The sequence below is a fragment of the Neodiprion pinetum genome, chromosome 1 (assembly GCF_021155775.2).
Source record: "Neodiprion pinetum isolate iyNeoPine1 chromosome 1, iyNeoPine1.2, whole genome shotgun sequence".
NCBI classification, from domain to species: domain Eukaryota; kingdom Metazoa; phylum Arthropoda; class Insecta; order Hymenoptera; family Diprionidae; genus Neodiprion; species Neodiprion pinetum.
Window position 1 is genome coordinate 20,453,284 of NC_060232.1, and position 17,604 is coordinate 20,470,887.

The following is a 17,604-nucleotide window of genomic DNA, read 5'->3' on the forward strand; positions in this document are numbered from 1 at the left end:
TTACAAGTAGTTGTTTCTTCCCATCTGCCCTGTATTTATGCTCGCGAATGGCGTTACGACCGGGCAATTGCATGCTTGCACTTATTACAGACTAACATTTTTTAATAGACACTGTTTAGAATGTTTTCCCACAATTTCCTAAATGTTGATCACCTTACAGTTATTTTTAGGCTGCATAATATCTCCACTCTGAAATAGAAAATTTCTATAATATAACAGAATTTCTGCCGATTGCAGCTGCCTGATTTGTATACTGAAACTTTTCATAAGGTTGAAGTTCATAACATGAATGTAGCAAACTATTCAAGCAAGAAATTACCGCTTTACAATGTTACGAATATCTTCTTTGCGGTGTAATGTAAGTTATATGGTTTGAACAAAGTCTACACAGTCACATTAATTTTCTGATGACTATTCGTAAAATATTTTTCTAAGGTTGCTAGATAATGATCCTTCTGAATCTTTTATGCTGACGTTAAAAATTTTAAGCTTATTTCATGACATTTAAGAAGCCTGCTGATATGAAAATAAATGTTATGGAACTTGGTTCATGAAAACTACTGGAGTACTTTTGAATCTTTGTCATTACCCAATGAACTTTTGAAATTCATTGAAATTCCTATGGTCCATTAAACTGATACCATTCAATATAAATTTTTGGGGAATATTATAGATAATTCAGATCTGATTGAGCTAATCTTCTCCACCAGAATTATTTACTTCTGTTTGTTGATTAGAAAATATATAAACTATTACAGAGAACACCTATTGATAATGACGATCTAATATTTCTTCTAAACTAGCGAACTACATAAGGAAATTTACAATTGTATGAAATGATTTTGGATGCTCTTATAACAAAAATTCTATAGTTCCATAAACAATAACTGTTTCTTGATATAAATGGATGAATTCCAAATTGTTGGTAACTAACATCACAATTTTTTTTCAATAAATTGGAAATGATACAATCAATTGGTTTTTGTTTTTCACATTTGCGAATTTATTAGGAATAACCTAAACTTAAATACAAGTATGTATTACATTTATAAAAATACTCACTACCGTTTATGAAATAACTATAGTTCGGTTCCTTGAATTTCAGTGTTTATCGTATGTATCAAAGTGAATTTATTGTTCATATTATCAGTTATCTGTCACTAGGGAACATTTACTAACTACATGGTATAAGCTGAACTATAGATATAAACATTCTTGTGAAAATGATTTCTATCATTTAATGTAAGTTAATGTATGAAAATATTTGATTAAATTTCTCAACGTTCCATAATTTTACTTTCTGTAAGTAACTCAACGATGGAAAACAGGTTAACTTAAATGTCGATTTACAAGTCTTCTGTAAAACTGTAACAAATGTGGTTGTAGAATAAAAAATCATGCTGAAACTGGCAGTCGAAGTTATTAACTGAATACATACAACTTTGAAAGAGTATTACAGGGTAAGGTTTTATGCCTACAATTTTATAAAAAAATCATTTTTTCGGAAAATGTGTTTTAATCCTAGGACTGCATACTGGGGTCGTTTTTATTCTAGCTATTTCTATTCGCTGTTTTACCACTTTATAGAAAATATCTATTGGGCTTTTTTGCCACTCAAAAAACAAATCCAGATTGGTTGAACACTGAAAGTTAAACAAGAAACTTGTAAACTTCATTGGTGTCTTTACAGATCTCTCAATATAGATTTTTTTTTCTTAGAATTTTGTATAAAATAACGTGATATGTGACATATTCATTTGATCATATTTTCGTATTTTTATTGCTAATAGAATATGCATGGCCGAATTTTTTCTCCATTTTCTATAATTTTCTTGAGAACCTAACTGACATAACGGTCAGCGATTGTACGTAAGTGAAAATAATGTTTGGCGTTTATACCTTCCGGAAATTTCTTATTAAAAGAAAAAATGAAGCCAAGAACATCAAAAGAATAACTAATATCTGTTAGTTCACTTCGAGTCCAATTCCTTATACCTCGTAGTAAAACGTAAAATGGATATCTACAGTCTTTATTATTCCACAAGGCACAATATGGCAATCCAATGGCTAGTCCAAGTCTTTCATTCTAATGGGTATGCACTGTCATGCACTTGGTAATTTGTATAACTTAACTCAGAATCCTCGAATTAATCCCAACTTGGAATTATAGAATTCAATGAATATACCTTATTCACTTAATTTACCATATCACCAAAGGTATAAGTGATTCAATGTCCTGCTAAAAGTCAAATTTTGTTAGCCATTTCTTTTGTTTATTATTAATGACTTAGTCGACAGGTGTTTTCATTTTTTCGTTCGCCATTTAGAAAAATGAGTGAACAAAGTCTACGGAAGTTCTTCAACTCATTCTCAGGCTGAAATGTTAGTAGTAAAAAAGTCGACCTTATTCCAAAAAACCCTTCACATTGCATCTCTTACACTTGGATGCATTGAAACAGGTGTGTCTTAAAATTCATAAGATCTTATATGAAATTAAGTATCTTTTCTTTACTCAAAGTCAAAAAATGTAATTAGTGAATATAATTTACCTCTGCATTGTACATCAAAAACACCGTATTTTCATCTGTCAAAATAAATAAACTTTTCGGAAGATCGAAACACGTCATAATTTTTCCCATCAAGAACCGTGATTCCACCCTTTGAAACAATGCTTTTTTACGCTGCTTATGAAAAAAAAATCTCGTAAAATGTTAAACAATGTATTTGCAATGCACCTCGTAAATAAAACAAAATATTTTTAAATATGATTATTCATTTAGAAAACTATTGAATATGACAGTAGGAACTTCAAACTATAGTCCAGTATTTTTTGCAGATTTTATCAAAGATGTTAGAATAAAAACGTGCATAAGTGTTGTACACAAATGACTCCAGAATGCAGTTTGTGCTATTAGAACCATAGTTGTACAGTTTTACAGTCAATCAGCAATAGTATGTTTAGCGGCTAACTTCAGTTTGATAATCAAAAAAACTAGCATCATCTTAATAACAGCTGTTTGAAATAATCTAGTTTTTACAATATTCTTATGTAGAAGGAATACTTTTGAAGAAGTGTTGTCACTCATGTAATGCATTCTCTTACAGCTAGATGATGCTGAATATGCCATCCCGGCGGTGGAGGAGCCACCCTCCTTAGAGAGTATTTTGACGGAACTAGATTCTGGTTCACTATCTGGAACAGAAGATGAGTTTGTAACACCAGCAGAAAAACTGGGAGGTAGCGAGACAGCCAGCGTAGGGAGCTTATTATCTCTAAATTCTGTCAGCAAACCATTTAGACCATCTCAATCACAATCGTCGAGTGCTATATTGAGGCACGTTATACTGAAGGGAATATCTTCACAAATTTCATCAGCCAGCGTAAGAATTCTATTATTTATTTTGACTTTTCATCTACAGTATTGTAAATGGTAATGTTGTATTATCAAGTTTTTTACAAGACATGACTGCCACATTTTGTTGATATAAAATTCTAATTCAATCTAGATGGATCAGAATGAAATCTTCAAACTATGAAGTGTTACAGTTTGTCCATTCGATTTAAGCGCAGCTACGACGTAGAAAGTGACAGACTGACATAAGTTATTACATAGTTAGAAACATTTTATATTAGTGTTTACATTGAGTGCCGAATGATAAGAATGAGGAAATCAATGTTCTCACTTAGCTATTAAGAATTGATTATAACCCCTAAATTATGTAATTATAATATGATACTTACAGTCATCTTACGGGCTGCGTGTAAACCAAATAGACAAACTATACTTCATACTAAATTGTTCTTTGAATTATAGGAAGTTTTTTAATATGAACGCATTATGAGGAAAAATCTTACTCGTTTCTTTCTGCAATACATCCCTATATCCTATATGTACGTTCAAAAGATTTTTACGACCTTAATTCTTAGAAATGCAAGGTATTGACTAAATCAAGGTTCAAAAGTTGTATCTGAAGCTCATTAGGTTAACCCTTCGATTCACGTTGGGACGCTAAGCCTCCTATCTTTTTTTTTTTTTGCTGTTTTTTATTTAATAAACTACATTTTTGGTAACAACTGCCGAGTTTTTTGGTTCCACGTGGTCCTTGGAATATTTCTAAATCTCAAAAAAATATAAAATTTATTTATTTATTTACTGCAAAAATAGTACATTTAAACAAATGGTCGAACTTCGTACTTTTCCATGACAAAAAGAATTTTCTGCAAATCTACCATGAAAATCTAAATGCTAATTTTTATACAAACTTAATACACAACCAAAAAATTTAACAGAATTTTTTCAACATTTTATTTTTGTTATTTTTGTCTGTTCGGCATATTGGATCCGCCATTTTGAATTTACGAACTTCAAGTTCAGATTCGTAATTAGCCACCCCAAAAGCCCATACACGCAAATTTACAAGCAAATTGCACCTAAGGTACAATGTATACATGAAATGGTTAAGTGAAATTAATAAGTTTATGTGATACAGAAAAATTTTTTACGACGCTGAATTGTAATTTTTAACACCTTGTTATTAGCAACATCAGAGAAATCATATTACTCTACTATTTGTTACGGCCAAAAATATATGTTCATCTGATATTATTGAACAATAACTCATCCTGTTCACTTTATTTGTGAATAATATGAGGTATTATTCATCGGAATTAGGCTACTAATATAGATTTTTTTCGATAGAAAAAATACAGTCGAACATTCATTATTCAAACTAATGAGGACCGTGTAGGGTTCGGAGAATCAAGAATTAGTATAAGCTAACAACAATGTTGCGTGGAGAAAGAAGTACATAAGCATACGATGTTTACACTTAAAATTAGCAATGGATGGATGTTGAACTCATTCAGGCCTGAACTCGTTATGTTGCAAGACAATCACATGAATCAAATCATTATTCACATGATTGGTGATTCGGATAATTGATGTTCTGTTATAGTCAAATAATGTTATTTATTTGATGTTATTACTACATAATGATGAGGTGTTGGTTGATACTTAGAATTCAGTATTTCTATATGTTTATGTATCACCTGGACATTTTCAGCTACATGTAACTATATTAGGTCAATGCCATTGCTGTTATATTTGTCAATGGAGCATTCCATATCAAATCACCCTGATAATTTTTAATGAGATTGAAGTTTGATCGAGAATTAAACTTATGAAAGTGTCGTTGAATACGCTACTAAAAGATTCACCAAAACTAATGCCAGTACCTATTCTATCATATTATAAAACATTTATCTAAACTGCACAAGAGCCGCTGATTATCACTGGTCTGCAAACAAAACTTTTTTTCTCCTTATTATTATTATGTGTAATTATAATAGATTTGATGCTCTTGAATCGAAACATAGTAATACAAAATATGTACCACGTATACTTTGCATGTAATGTTTCTTTTAATAAAACGCTATTTTTGCTTACAAATTATAATCAAACAATTCTGATAGCGACAATATTTCTGAAAATAAAACTATAAAGTTGAAAAGTTTAAATATTAAAATCGTCAGAAGATCTATCTAATAGTATACTTTTAGTTATTTTGTAGTTTTCTTTCTTTTCATACCATCGATTGGAATTGCACAGCGAATATCTTCTCTTTCTAATTTCTTTTTCAAATTCTTTTTCTATCAGTTCGAACTGGTTTTGTATGTACTGTGACGTGGATTTTTCCCGCTCCTCGGTCACTCGGAGAAAATAACCCAGAACTTACCGCGTGCACAATAATTTGGCGTCCACGATGTACCCTGGATCTAAAACAATATCGCGGAGTTTTGTTGGGCGCCTGGCGTGATTAACACGCCTCGAAATCATTAATGCGCTATTCCTCGGGCATACTCGTATGCTCGATAGCTCAGTACCGCGGAGAGGGGAGGGGTAATTTTTGGAGAGAGAGAGAGACACTCGAAATACACACGCTATTTAACAAAAGTAAAATAAAATCTTATATTTCATAATAGCGGTGATACAAAACAAAAAAAAAAAATATAATCCAAAAATCGCTCATCGCGAGTCTAAAACTAAACAGAAAATTACACGTAACCTACTCTATTTCTTACTCTAATGAGCTCGCGGCTCCCTAACTAAAACGTCACTCAACGATCACAAAATCCTCATACGCAATTCTCAATTTGCAACTTCGCCATTTGTTCTCCATGGCGATTATTGCTCGAAACGAAACTAAAACTAATTATTCGACGGTGCGCCGTCGGGCTACCGGACAGACGGCGTCCTCAATCTCACTCGAGATCTCACCCGACTCGGAGCTTCGACGCTACCGCGAGCTGCCCTAAATCTAAACGAATCCGCAAACGCTACTATATTTTAAACGCAACTAAAACTCAATGCTCAAACTTCTCGTCTCAACTGCTGCTCAACGCAACGGCAATTTTGACTATACATCACCTCGACTCGACTAAACACTATCTTAACTAAACGTAAACTTAACTAAGCGCAAGCACCACTCCATTTAACTTCAACTGAACACAAGCTCAAGGTACCGCAACTCAATCTACATTATCTTGAATAACGGGTACGGAACACAATGCAGGCGCAACTAAACGTAACCTAAACTATACGCAATCGCAACGCATCCGAAATCAAATCTTTTCAAAATCCTCCGAAACGTTACCCGCTAATCCGAGCACTCCAATTCGGCACTTCCCGACCTACTCGAGAGGTGACACCTAAAAAACCCCGATAACGCGGCTCGACCCGGTACAGCGAAATTCGGCTATACTTGATTTCACTAACGAGAAAGACTCAACTAAAACCCGTGACTCTACTCAACTTTCTCAGGAACTCAAAATTTATTCTACCCTAACACGCGTACTCAGGCTACGGTCATCAAGCAAAAGAATCGGCAAAAGAATTTCGAGTACTTCTCTACAACGCAAATCCAAAACGGCTATCCGTTACTCGGCAAGCCTTTTCGCAATTATGCTCGAAATTCAATCGCGGGGATAGAAGCAGCGCTTACCTTCTACATCTTTGCAACCCCCTTTCCATTCCCCTCGCGATTTTTGGGCGACTCCATTGCTTCGCGAAACTCCCCCAAAACATGACTACTAATCACGACCGCCAGAACTAGAGTGGTTTCAAAAACCTACTACCTGCCGCAACACGGATCTCGATACGCCATTCCACACGTGACGTCATACCCACAAGAATACGCAATAATCGATCTGTCATCGATTTCGTCGATCGCGCAACTCGACGCGCACCTTCGATAGCATCGCTGCGCAGAACTTAAAGCTAGGTCGCAATCTCGTCCTCCGCGCAGCTCCATGACGTCTTGGCGGTGAGCGTGGTGCTCCCTCGTCGCTAGTCGGTCCGTCGTAAGTTCGCTAGTCAATTGTTGGCGGGGTGAAGGGGGAGAGGCTGCGGCGCGCCGGCCGCCAGCGGGAATCGCGTCCACCTTGGATTCCCGCGATGCGGGGATCTGCGTCGGCTCCCCCTCCGCAGCCTCGACATCCTTCCTTCGCAATTGTCGCTAGTCCGCCACTTCGCAATTTCCTCGAATTCGGTGTCGACTTCTTGCCTGATGCTGTTGTAGCTCGAAAAATAAAAAAACAAAAAAAACCTGAAATATCTTACGCTATTCGCTAAGGTGTCCCCTCTCGTAGTTTCGGATGCGTGACTCTAGTCCTGGCGCTCTTTTGCAAAAACTTCGCGACTCAATTTCGGAAATTCCTAAATTTTGGTTCCGCTCAGGGTTCAAGGAGCCCCTTGTAACGGGCATCAAAAATGCCACGTTACAGTACATATACTATTTAAATAGATTAAAGTAGTGTAATTGCAAAAGCAAAAAACACGAGAAGTTCTGAATTTATAACAATAAAAAACAAAAATCATAACATGTAATATATACGTGACAGCAAAAAATGGAAAGCAGATATAAATTCGTTACATTAATAAACCTTCATATCTATAATATTTTGTTTTGAAGGAGGATTTCGTTGCAGACCTGTGTTACCCCACAAATTCAAAAGATTAAATTTGTAGATAAATATAAGGTACCAATTTGTATGTTACTTATGTTAATATAAGTTTTACAAAAATCCAACTTACCATTCATAATAACATAAACAAACTGTTTATACATTAGCATGAAAGAAATGTTGCAAATAATTAAAATCATTTTGAAACTTTGAAATGATGAAAGAATACAAGTAAAATTATTATATCATTCTAATTAGCCAATGTTGAAACAAAAAATAGATATTATCTGTTGAGTTAAAAATCTTAAGTCTAAGTTGGAAGTACAGATGGCGTGTTGATATAGATTTAGAATATCGAACTAGACATACTCGCACTTACTCTAAGGTTGCGCGCATGCGCTTATACAGGGTGGGGCATCTAAAGTGACCAGGGCAATTTTCTCGAAAACAAAGCAAAATCTCAAACAAGGTCTCAGACGAGAGCTGTAGGGTTTTGAAGGGGACGGTGTATTTTTTATTTTGAAAATAAAAACAGTATTCAATTTCAAGTATAAGAGTATAAGTACACCAGTTTCCTAAAATTAACACTCAATAGGATATTTCAAAAACAAGAACAAGATACAACGACAAACAACATCGACGAATAACATTCGTCTACAACTTTGTGTTTTGACTGATAACTCTTGGTTCGATTTCAACTTTCTACTTTACGCGAGAAAAACAATGTCTCTAAGGTTTGTGTGATGTAAACAATTTTTTCAGGTATTAGATGCTTAATGCTTCCTTCGAAAATCGAACCAAGAGTTATCAGTCAAAACACAAAGTTGTAGGCGAATGTTATTTAATGATCGTTATTGAGAGTATTCACATCACGTACAAATCTCCTCAGTAGTAAAATTCAGAATTCCTATTATCGTGATTATTATTTTAGAAAAATGGATCGGTATACGGTTGCCAAGAAGATCGATATGATTTACATTTATGGCGAAACGCATAAAAACGCTAGTGCAGTTTGTAATTTACACGGAGAACGATATTCTGAAAGAAGTCAACCATCCCGCAGAACTTTTGATCGAGTCATACGGTTGTTTTCAGAAACCGGAAGTGTCACAACAAAAAAAAAAGGAATCGAAGTGTACTGAAGTTAATGGCCATCATTTCGAACATTTGCTTTGATAAAATTGTGAATTTAGTGCGCCTCAAATGGAGAACGGACATCTTTTTCTTATTTTTAAAATATCCTTTCGAGTGTCAATTTTAAGAATCTGGTGTACTTATACGTTTATACTCGAAATTGAATACTCTTTTCATTTTCAAAATAAAAAACACACCACCCCGTTTGAGAACCCGAAGCTGACCTTCGTATCTCCTTGGCGCATCCACTTAATAAAAATTCGAACGCGCTTTGTTCCGTCCCCTTCAAACCCCTACAGCTCTCGTCTGAAACTTTTTTTGAGATTTTGCTTGGTTTTCGAGAAAATCGCCTTGGTCACTTTGAATGCCCCACTCTGTATAGATATATGTGATGAAAAAAATTAAAAAATACAACGTGTCCGATCTCGACACGAATCAACCAACACGTTTCTTTTCTCTAAAAATTAATTATTAAACGTATTTCACAAAGTATAGTGCAGCGAGTACGTTTATTTCAGCAATAACAATACTGAACAAAGATTTCAATTATAACAAATAATAATCAATAGGATCTATGACATGTTGACCAATTTTGAGTCTTGGAACAAAATAGCTTCTTTTTGAATTTCGAAATTGTTGCTAATCTTGAGGCAAGAAATTATCAGAATTACCTCAAAAGCACGTCAGGTACAAAATCCTTGTGCCAAATACTTAGAAACGGTAAACACTTCCAAAAATTTCTTCCTTATCTCAGACACCGTCAAAAAAACCAAGTGAATAACAACTCTGTAAAAACCGTATCTCGAAAATCTATTTCAAGAACATCTTATTGTTAATAAATGTGTATTTTAAATTAAAGTGTTGTGTAAAACAAAATTAATTTAATCACGCATAGTGATAGCTGGCACGACTCAAGACAAAATTCCAGATCGAGACAGGTTGCACGAGAAATTCACCCAAACCTAAACACCACAAGATTTCTCCCGACCAGGGGTAAGGCAAAAGTATGGAAACCCATAAAAATTTCACTGGGTCCGGTGAAAAAAAAAAATAATGAAAGTTTTGATTTTCAATACCAGCATTCTTCTTCTGGTGCGACGCAACAACAACAACGTGGACGTAAAAGTATTCTGTCCCTTTGGGGAGTTTTTTCGAGTGTGTTTTCCTTGCTTCTCACTTTCGGATGCTTTTGTAGAGCGTCGCAATAGAAGAATCGATTCATATTAGATGCTCGAATTGTTCTCCATTAATTTCTTGGCAGTAACCAATCCTATTGTCAAATGCACCCAAAAGTCAGAGGTAAGGGAAACTCATTCAGAAAAGCACCCCAAAAGTGAGAGGCAAAAGAAACTCACCCCAAAAAACACTCAAAGGGAACAGAATTCTACGTCCACGTCGTTGTTGCTGCATCGCGCCAGAAGAAGAGTGGTGATGAAAATCAAAACTTTCATTAAAAAATAGTGAACCTCGAAGTTTGACTTCAAGATCAACTTTCAAAAGCTAATCCGATCATTCTGACCAAACCTAACAATTTTTATGTAAAGGGACTTGTGTGAGATGCGGATCCTAAAAATTATCCGCGTTATTGGTACCAAGCATACTTTTAACCTTTATGTGACCCGTAGAGATCATGTTGACCTTAGACCTTAACATCTATTAGAACGTAAAATCTTTCACTCCTTACGGTGCTGGCATTAAAAATGGGGGTTCCCATTTGATAAATCAAAGTTGACCTCAGAATGTTCTTGAAGATGAGGATCATAGTCAAATCAAAGGTCAGCATTGAATCCCTTGTTAAATATTAGTTCAGATTTAACCTTGGTAATTTTTTTTACCGAACTCCGCGAGATTATTATAGGTTTCCATACCTTCGCCTCACTCTAGATATATGTATGTAATCGGATGGTAACGTTTTACCTACTGTACCGACTGACGTGCTATGGGAAATATAACTAGATTCTAAATTTACTCTATTAACAATGATAACTAGTGGACACAATTTGTACGCATGAGTAGCTAGGAGAGGCAGATTGCCTTACTTTCCTAAAATGGCTATTGACCTTAATGACTTCTTATTAAACTTGAATATAAATAATTTAAATAAAATTTAAAATTCTGTGTATACATCAACACTGCCTAGCCAAGGTAAAGATAGGTCAGACTCATACAAATTCGGCATACTATGATTATAGTTTTTCTTTTTATACATTTTTTAGCTTTTATTTATCTACTGAATAGATTCTCAATTCAATAATTCATTCTAAAGAGGGCCCCTACTAGGGCCGAAACGTGAGCAACAAAATTTTGTTTCGCATCATTGACCTTCATACCGAAGAAAACAATCCTGTTCGTCATTAGTTATCTAAAAAGTGATTCATAATTGCGATTTGACATATGTTACTGGTCGCCCTGTATGTAGATATATGATTGATACTTCCAACCTATCTTTGGCATTAAATGTGCTATGTCATTGTTTTGATTTCAATTACAAATTCGTTATAAAACCTTTTTCAAATATTTGACACCATCAGAGTTTCGAAATAAATGCGTATTTTACCTAAAACAGTAACAGTTTATCTTCGCAGTTTATCAGCATATGATGTAATCACATCAATATTGTATAAGGCGTACAAAAAGAATACGAATATATGGGAAAAATATGAATCGCAAGTGATCCGCCAGGTACTTATATTCTGTAGTTTGACAGAAAATTGAGCGTTTGAAAAAATAAAGCCAATTACTGTACACTTTCCTCACAAGGCAGATTTAACATTCTATGTGTGACTTCTAGATTAACTGAATGTGTGCTCCCTTTTTTTTTATTTACAGGAAAGGATAAATGCTGGTTTAGCAAGCGCCATGGCTGCTGGTGGTAACATGTTAGTCATAGGCACCAGTCACGGTTTGATTCTGGGCTTTGATTCTAATCAAACCTTACGTTGGTGCGACCAAGAAGCTAGGCACCAAGGCTCCGTTTCAGCTTTATGCTTCAATCACGATGGTTCGAGACTATTAGCAGGCTTTGCAAGAGGACACATACTAATGCTAGAAAGCTCTAGTGGCAAAGTTTTAAGGACACTCACTGACGTACATCCTCCTGGGACTGCAGTGTTACATGTGAAAGTAAGTTTATCTTTTGCTTGGTGAAGATTAATAAGTTGCACGCAAAACAAAATTTTTTATACCATTTTCGAAGTTCTCATTTCGCATTTTCTGAAGAATACTGTTTGATGTTTCGAAAAACATACCCAAAGTTAAACTTAAAACACAATATTGAAAATAACACTGGATTTGTTTTAGTAGTGATGAAATAAGAATAATCACTAGTTTTCTGTCGAAAATATAAAGAAAAAGTAGAAATTATTCGACTTCAAAAAAAAAAAAAAAATTATCGTTGTGATTTTTCCACAACCTTAATTTCAATGTATATAGTTGTCATGAAGTGTTAGTAAAATTTGATATGCAATCAAAGATACAATAATGCTTTCCGTCATCGTAAAACTCTTACCTACACTTTAAATCATTCAGATGTGTATTTGAAAAGTGATTTGAGAAATCAGTACGTGTCTTCACATGAATTTGTACTCTGCTTTGGTTTATTTATGGTATAGGGCTATTCCGCGTCAACCGGATCAGTCATCTCTCAGATATTTTTTTAATTTGGCATGTGGATTGTGTAAGGGGAGTTAGATTTTTGTGCCAAAGCGCGAATCTCATAATGCAAAATTCGATTTTTTATTAACAATAACAAATTAGACTCCCATTTTTTTCAAAAATTCATAACTTCGGCAACAAATCAGATACAATTTTTTGTTTTTTTTCAAATTACGCGGAAAGCTCCATAGAATTTAAAAAAAAATACGAAATGGTAAAAAAAAGTTGTTATCAATTGTTTATTTAACAATTAATTTTTCAAAGATTTTTAAAACAGTGACCGACACGATCAAAAAATTTTTTTAAAATTCTGACATGTTCCTTGAACTGTACTACAACCTGTGAATTAATTCCAGAGGGGTGTTTTTCTTCGTTTTCGAGTAAAAAATCATTAAAGGTGTCGATGCGCATGAAATTGCGGCGCGTCGAGTCTCTACGTAATGGCGGGCGGCCGGTTGCCGTCCACCGCTACCCCGCGGCGGCGTCGCGGCGTTATTTTAGAGTCATTTTCACGATGTAGGACATGATTGAAAAATCTGAAAAAAATACTGTACCTTCACAAGGCCTGCTCAAAGCGATAAGTGAAGTTTCAAGAATGTGTTTTTCACCGTTTTTTTATTACAGAGATTCAAAATAACAGTTACGCACCATGAGAGTGCACATAAATGATAATAATTACATAACTTGCTACTTATTTTAGTACTTATAATCACCCCCGAAGATATGTGGAAGCTGCGAAATGAACGCACTTACAATTATATATTTCATACAAATAAATCGCTTATTCTATGGATACAATCTATTAATCTTTGATCAAACTGGGCATTAAACTTAGAAATGTGAGCAAAGGTTTTCGTCATAACTTACATGGCTATCTTAGCGCATAGATTTACGGGTAAATGACTCATCAGAGGAAGAGTAAACCCTACATTCTACAGTTTTTATAGATAGAGGTAAAAATGAATGGAATCGTCGAGTGCCTTCAACCGTTATTGCTTGGTTCAATCGCGGCTTCAATAATTTTTCATGTTCTTCGTGTTCGCTGTTGCTGCAGAAGTCAAATGCGATATTTTTTAATGCACTCACACTCCATTCGAATAATTGCCTTGGAGTCAAAATAAGATTTTCATTGGGCCGCTGTAGGCTTGCACGTGCAGCAAATCTTTTCACAGTTCCACCAATGCCATCACATGGACTTTTTCCATGTGACGTTGCAAAGAAATGCCATTCAGCCTCGACATTGAAGTCGTCAAAATGATGAGTCAAATTAATGAAGTTGCTTTTATTTTTATATTGTGCACTAGCACCGTCAGTAAAATAAATCATTTTCTTGATAACTTCACTACCGAAGAACTCAAAAAGCTTACCGATTAGTTTCTTCTGAAACAGATGGACCGCGACTGTATTATGTTGTAGATTTTCTGATATGATAACGAAGCTTTTATGCTTTAAGTCCTCATTTTCAACATAATACACAACAAAAGGATGGATGGTAGCTTGATTGTTATTCCAGTGGAAGCTTTGAATTTCATCTTGAACAACAAATGCATAGTTTTCAGCAAAGTCACCCAAAACTAAGAACTCCCCTGGTTGTAGACGATGTTTTCTGTCTTTCAAATATGCACTTTGCTGTTTAGCAATGAAATCATGTTTCTTGAGGGCTATCGTCTGTTCCTTTAGCGTCTCGAGGAACGTTTCCGTTTCTTGCGTGATCGTTTCTAAAACAGATCGATCCGTATGAGTCCACCGTTTGTAGCTAATACTTTCTACGAAATTATCGTCGAATAAACTTTCCATTTCGTGTGTAACCATATCAAAACTTGGACAACTACTACAATCACCGAGATAGCACAAAGGATTTGGAGAGTCACACGATATCTGTTTTATCAAATCGTGGTACGTTCTTTTGAATGTCTGACAAATTGAGCTAACCGCCACCAACATAAGTTTCACATTCTGGTGAATTTTGCAAACACAAACTGTATGTGTTCCTGTTGGTCCAGCTAAAATACACTGCTTTGGGCGGAGTTCCGCGAATTTTGTAAATCCAATTTTATCATTCGGATGCTGTTGCTTGAACGCGGCGTAAGCTTCCTTCAGATCACACAAAACAAGTCGTTTTTGGACTTGATGTTTTGAACCATCCACATCGCGAAGAGTGACAAAATCTTTCTGACCAGGCATGATCCGACTTATTTCATCAGAACAGTAAAATTCCACTACATGAGAGACAACATCATCACAAAGAGTGCGAGATGGTCTTGGATCTGGGGAGGATCCAAATCCACGCTCACTTTGCAATATTTTAGCTTTACGAGCCATTCTATATGAACAATCAAATTGTAACTCCAATTCTCTGATGGACCAACTACGAGGAGTCATTGTGAGATATTTAATTTTGTCCGCGACACACTTCGCGTTGATAAACAATTCTTTCACATCACACAACAATTCTTGCCCGATATCATTCTCAAGAAACATTTCCACACTGCTCTGTTCACTAATTGGTGAAGGTGAAACAAGATCGTCACCACTCGCATAATTATGATTCATATCACTTACCTCGTTTTTATCAGATGGAGTAATTGTGTTGCATTTGTACAATTTTATTCGACAATCCATGCACACATATTCTCCTAGGTCCGGAAACTTTTTCCGTAATGCTGGTGTCACTGGCTTTACCAAATTTCGCACCCAATTATGGCCAACTCTTTGGAAAGGATTACAGCACCGTTTCACATCTGTTGTAGACATTGCTTTCAGAAATGAATTACTTGTGTGAAGAATGAGACGATGTATTGCACTGATCGCTACACTGGTATTCGATTGAATGTTATGCATTTTGAAATGCTCGAAATTTATACTCGTTCAGAATAGTGCTTCACCCACCCAACAACTCTTCTGATTGGTTGAATTCCACCAATGGGGCTAACATAATGAAGGTGCATTTCAATGTACCTGACTTTAGCCAAATGACCCCTTCGCGGAATCGAGGTGGTGACCCGGACTACCTGGATAATGAAGGATTTAGGTGACGCATGCACAGGTGGACGTATTCCATATCCTGGAATATAGTGCTTCACCCACCCAACGACTCTTCTAATTGCTTGAATTCCACCAATGGGGCTAACATAATGCAGGTGCAATTCAATGTACCTGACTTTAGCCAAATGACCCCTTCGCGGAATCGAGGTGGTGACCCTACCTGGACTACCTGGATAGTGAAGGATTTAGGTGACGCATGCACAGGTGCAGGTATTCCATATCCTGGAACAACACTTGACCTGTGTTCGTAATTCATGTTTGAATCATAATGCGTCATAACAAATTTCGAATCTCTGTAATAAAAAAACGGTGAAAAACACATTCTTGAAACTTCACTTATCGCTTTGAGCAGGCCTTGTGAAGGTACAGTATTTTTTTCAGATTTTTCAATCATGTCCTACATCGTGAAAATGACTCTAAAATAACGCCGCGACGCCGCCGCGGGGTAGCGGTGGACGGCAACCGGCCGCCCGCCATTACGTAGAGACTCGACGCGCCGCAATTTCATGCGCATCGACACCTTTAATGATTTTTTACTCGAAAACGAAGAAAAACACCCCTCTGGAATTAATTCACAGGTTGTAGTACAGTTCAAGGAACATGTCAGAATTTTAAAAAAATTTTTTGATCGTGTCGGTCACTGTTTTAAAAATCTTTGAAAAATTAATTGTTAAATAAACAATTGATAACAACTTTTTTTTACCATTTCGTATTTTTTTTTAAATTCTATGGAGCTTTCCGCGTAATTTGAAAAAAAACAAAAAATTGTATCTGATTTGTTGCCGAAGTTATGAATTTTTGAAAAAAATGGGAGTCTAATTTGTTATTGTTAATAAAAAATCGAATTTTGCATTATGAGATTCGCGCTTTGGCACAAAAATCTAACTCCCCTTACACAATCCACATGCCAAATTAAAAAAATATCTGAGAGATGACTGATCCGGTTGACGCGGAATAGCCCTATAGTAAGTACATACTAGTGCTGTGAGATTTAGTTGGCTTAACCGGCCAAGACAATCAACTTGATTAATTAGCTGAAAGTTAGCTGGCTACAGTAATTAGCCGGCGAACATAGTCAACCAGTGAACCGGATAAGCCGATTAATAATAGCTAATCAGCTAGTTTTGACCGGTCAAAACTAGAAATGCTGAAGATCAACAAGAAAATGAATTTTTCACCTCTTGGATTCGAACTTCTAACTATAATACCGCATAAATAGACGTTTGTCACTCAGAATTACAAAAGTTTTCCAGTGAATCCAATTTTAATATCACTGAATAATATCGACGGCAGTATGGAAGAACGTGACATCTCAAATTGTGCCAGAACCTCGTGACATTTAGACCGAATTCAAATTTTTCATTGATAAAGCACTGGAATTTCGGGTGTATGAATTACATGAAGCATTTTTTTCCAATAGATTCAATAATTGAGGGCGCCGAAACGAAAAGGGGACGAAACGAAATTTCGCAGAATAAGTATTGTCCAGCAGAATATTTTTTCAACTTGCGCAAAACTCAATTTGAAATAATAGGCTCGGTAGAGAATTTCATTCCGCATCTTTTACCAAATAAACTATATTGATAATTTTTATAGTTGATAAAATATTTCAAGAAGAAGCCATTCTCGAGGAAACAAAAGTTTAATGCTTTTTTCACTTCAACTCGTCATAACTTTTTTAAGTATTCATATTTCTTCTTGAAACTTGTACACGATAAACTTGCATGTATCCCGCGTCTTTCAAGCACAATCACAATTCTTAATATCAAATAAAAACAATGTCGCGATAAAAAAAAAAAATTCATACC

At 35.4% G+C, this 17,604-nt stretch overlaps 1 protein-coding gene and 1 long non-coding RNA gene across 2 annotated transcripts in view; one reads left to right on the forward strand and one right to left on the reverse strand.

Annotated features, from left to right (window-relative positions):
* LOC124220724 (uncharacterized) overlaps positions 1-17,604 on the reverse strand; it is a 330,320-nt gene that overhangs the window by 6,473 nt on the left and 306,243 nt on the right. The gene's annotated exons all lie outside the window — the stretch shown is intronic.
* Vps8 (vacuolar protein sorting 8) overlaps positions 1-17,604 on the forward strand; it is a 170,417-nt gene that overhangs the window by 573 nt on the left and 152,240 nt on the right. Inside the window, exons 2-3 of the mRNA XM_046629809.2 lie at positions 3,106-3,381; positions 11,927-12,220. Of these exons, the coding sequence (XP_046485765.1) occupies positions 3,106-3,381; positions 11,927-12,220 (570 nt within the window). The remainder of the gene's footprint in view (positions 1-3,105; positions 3,382-11,926; positions 12,221-17,604) is intronic.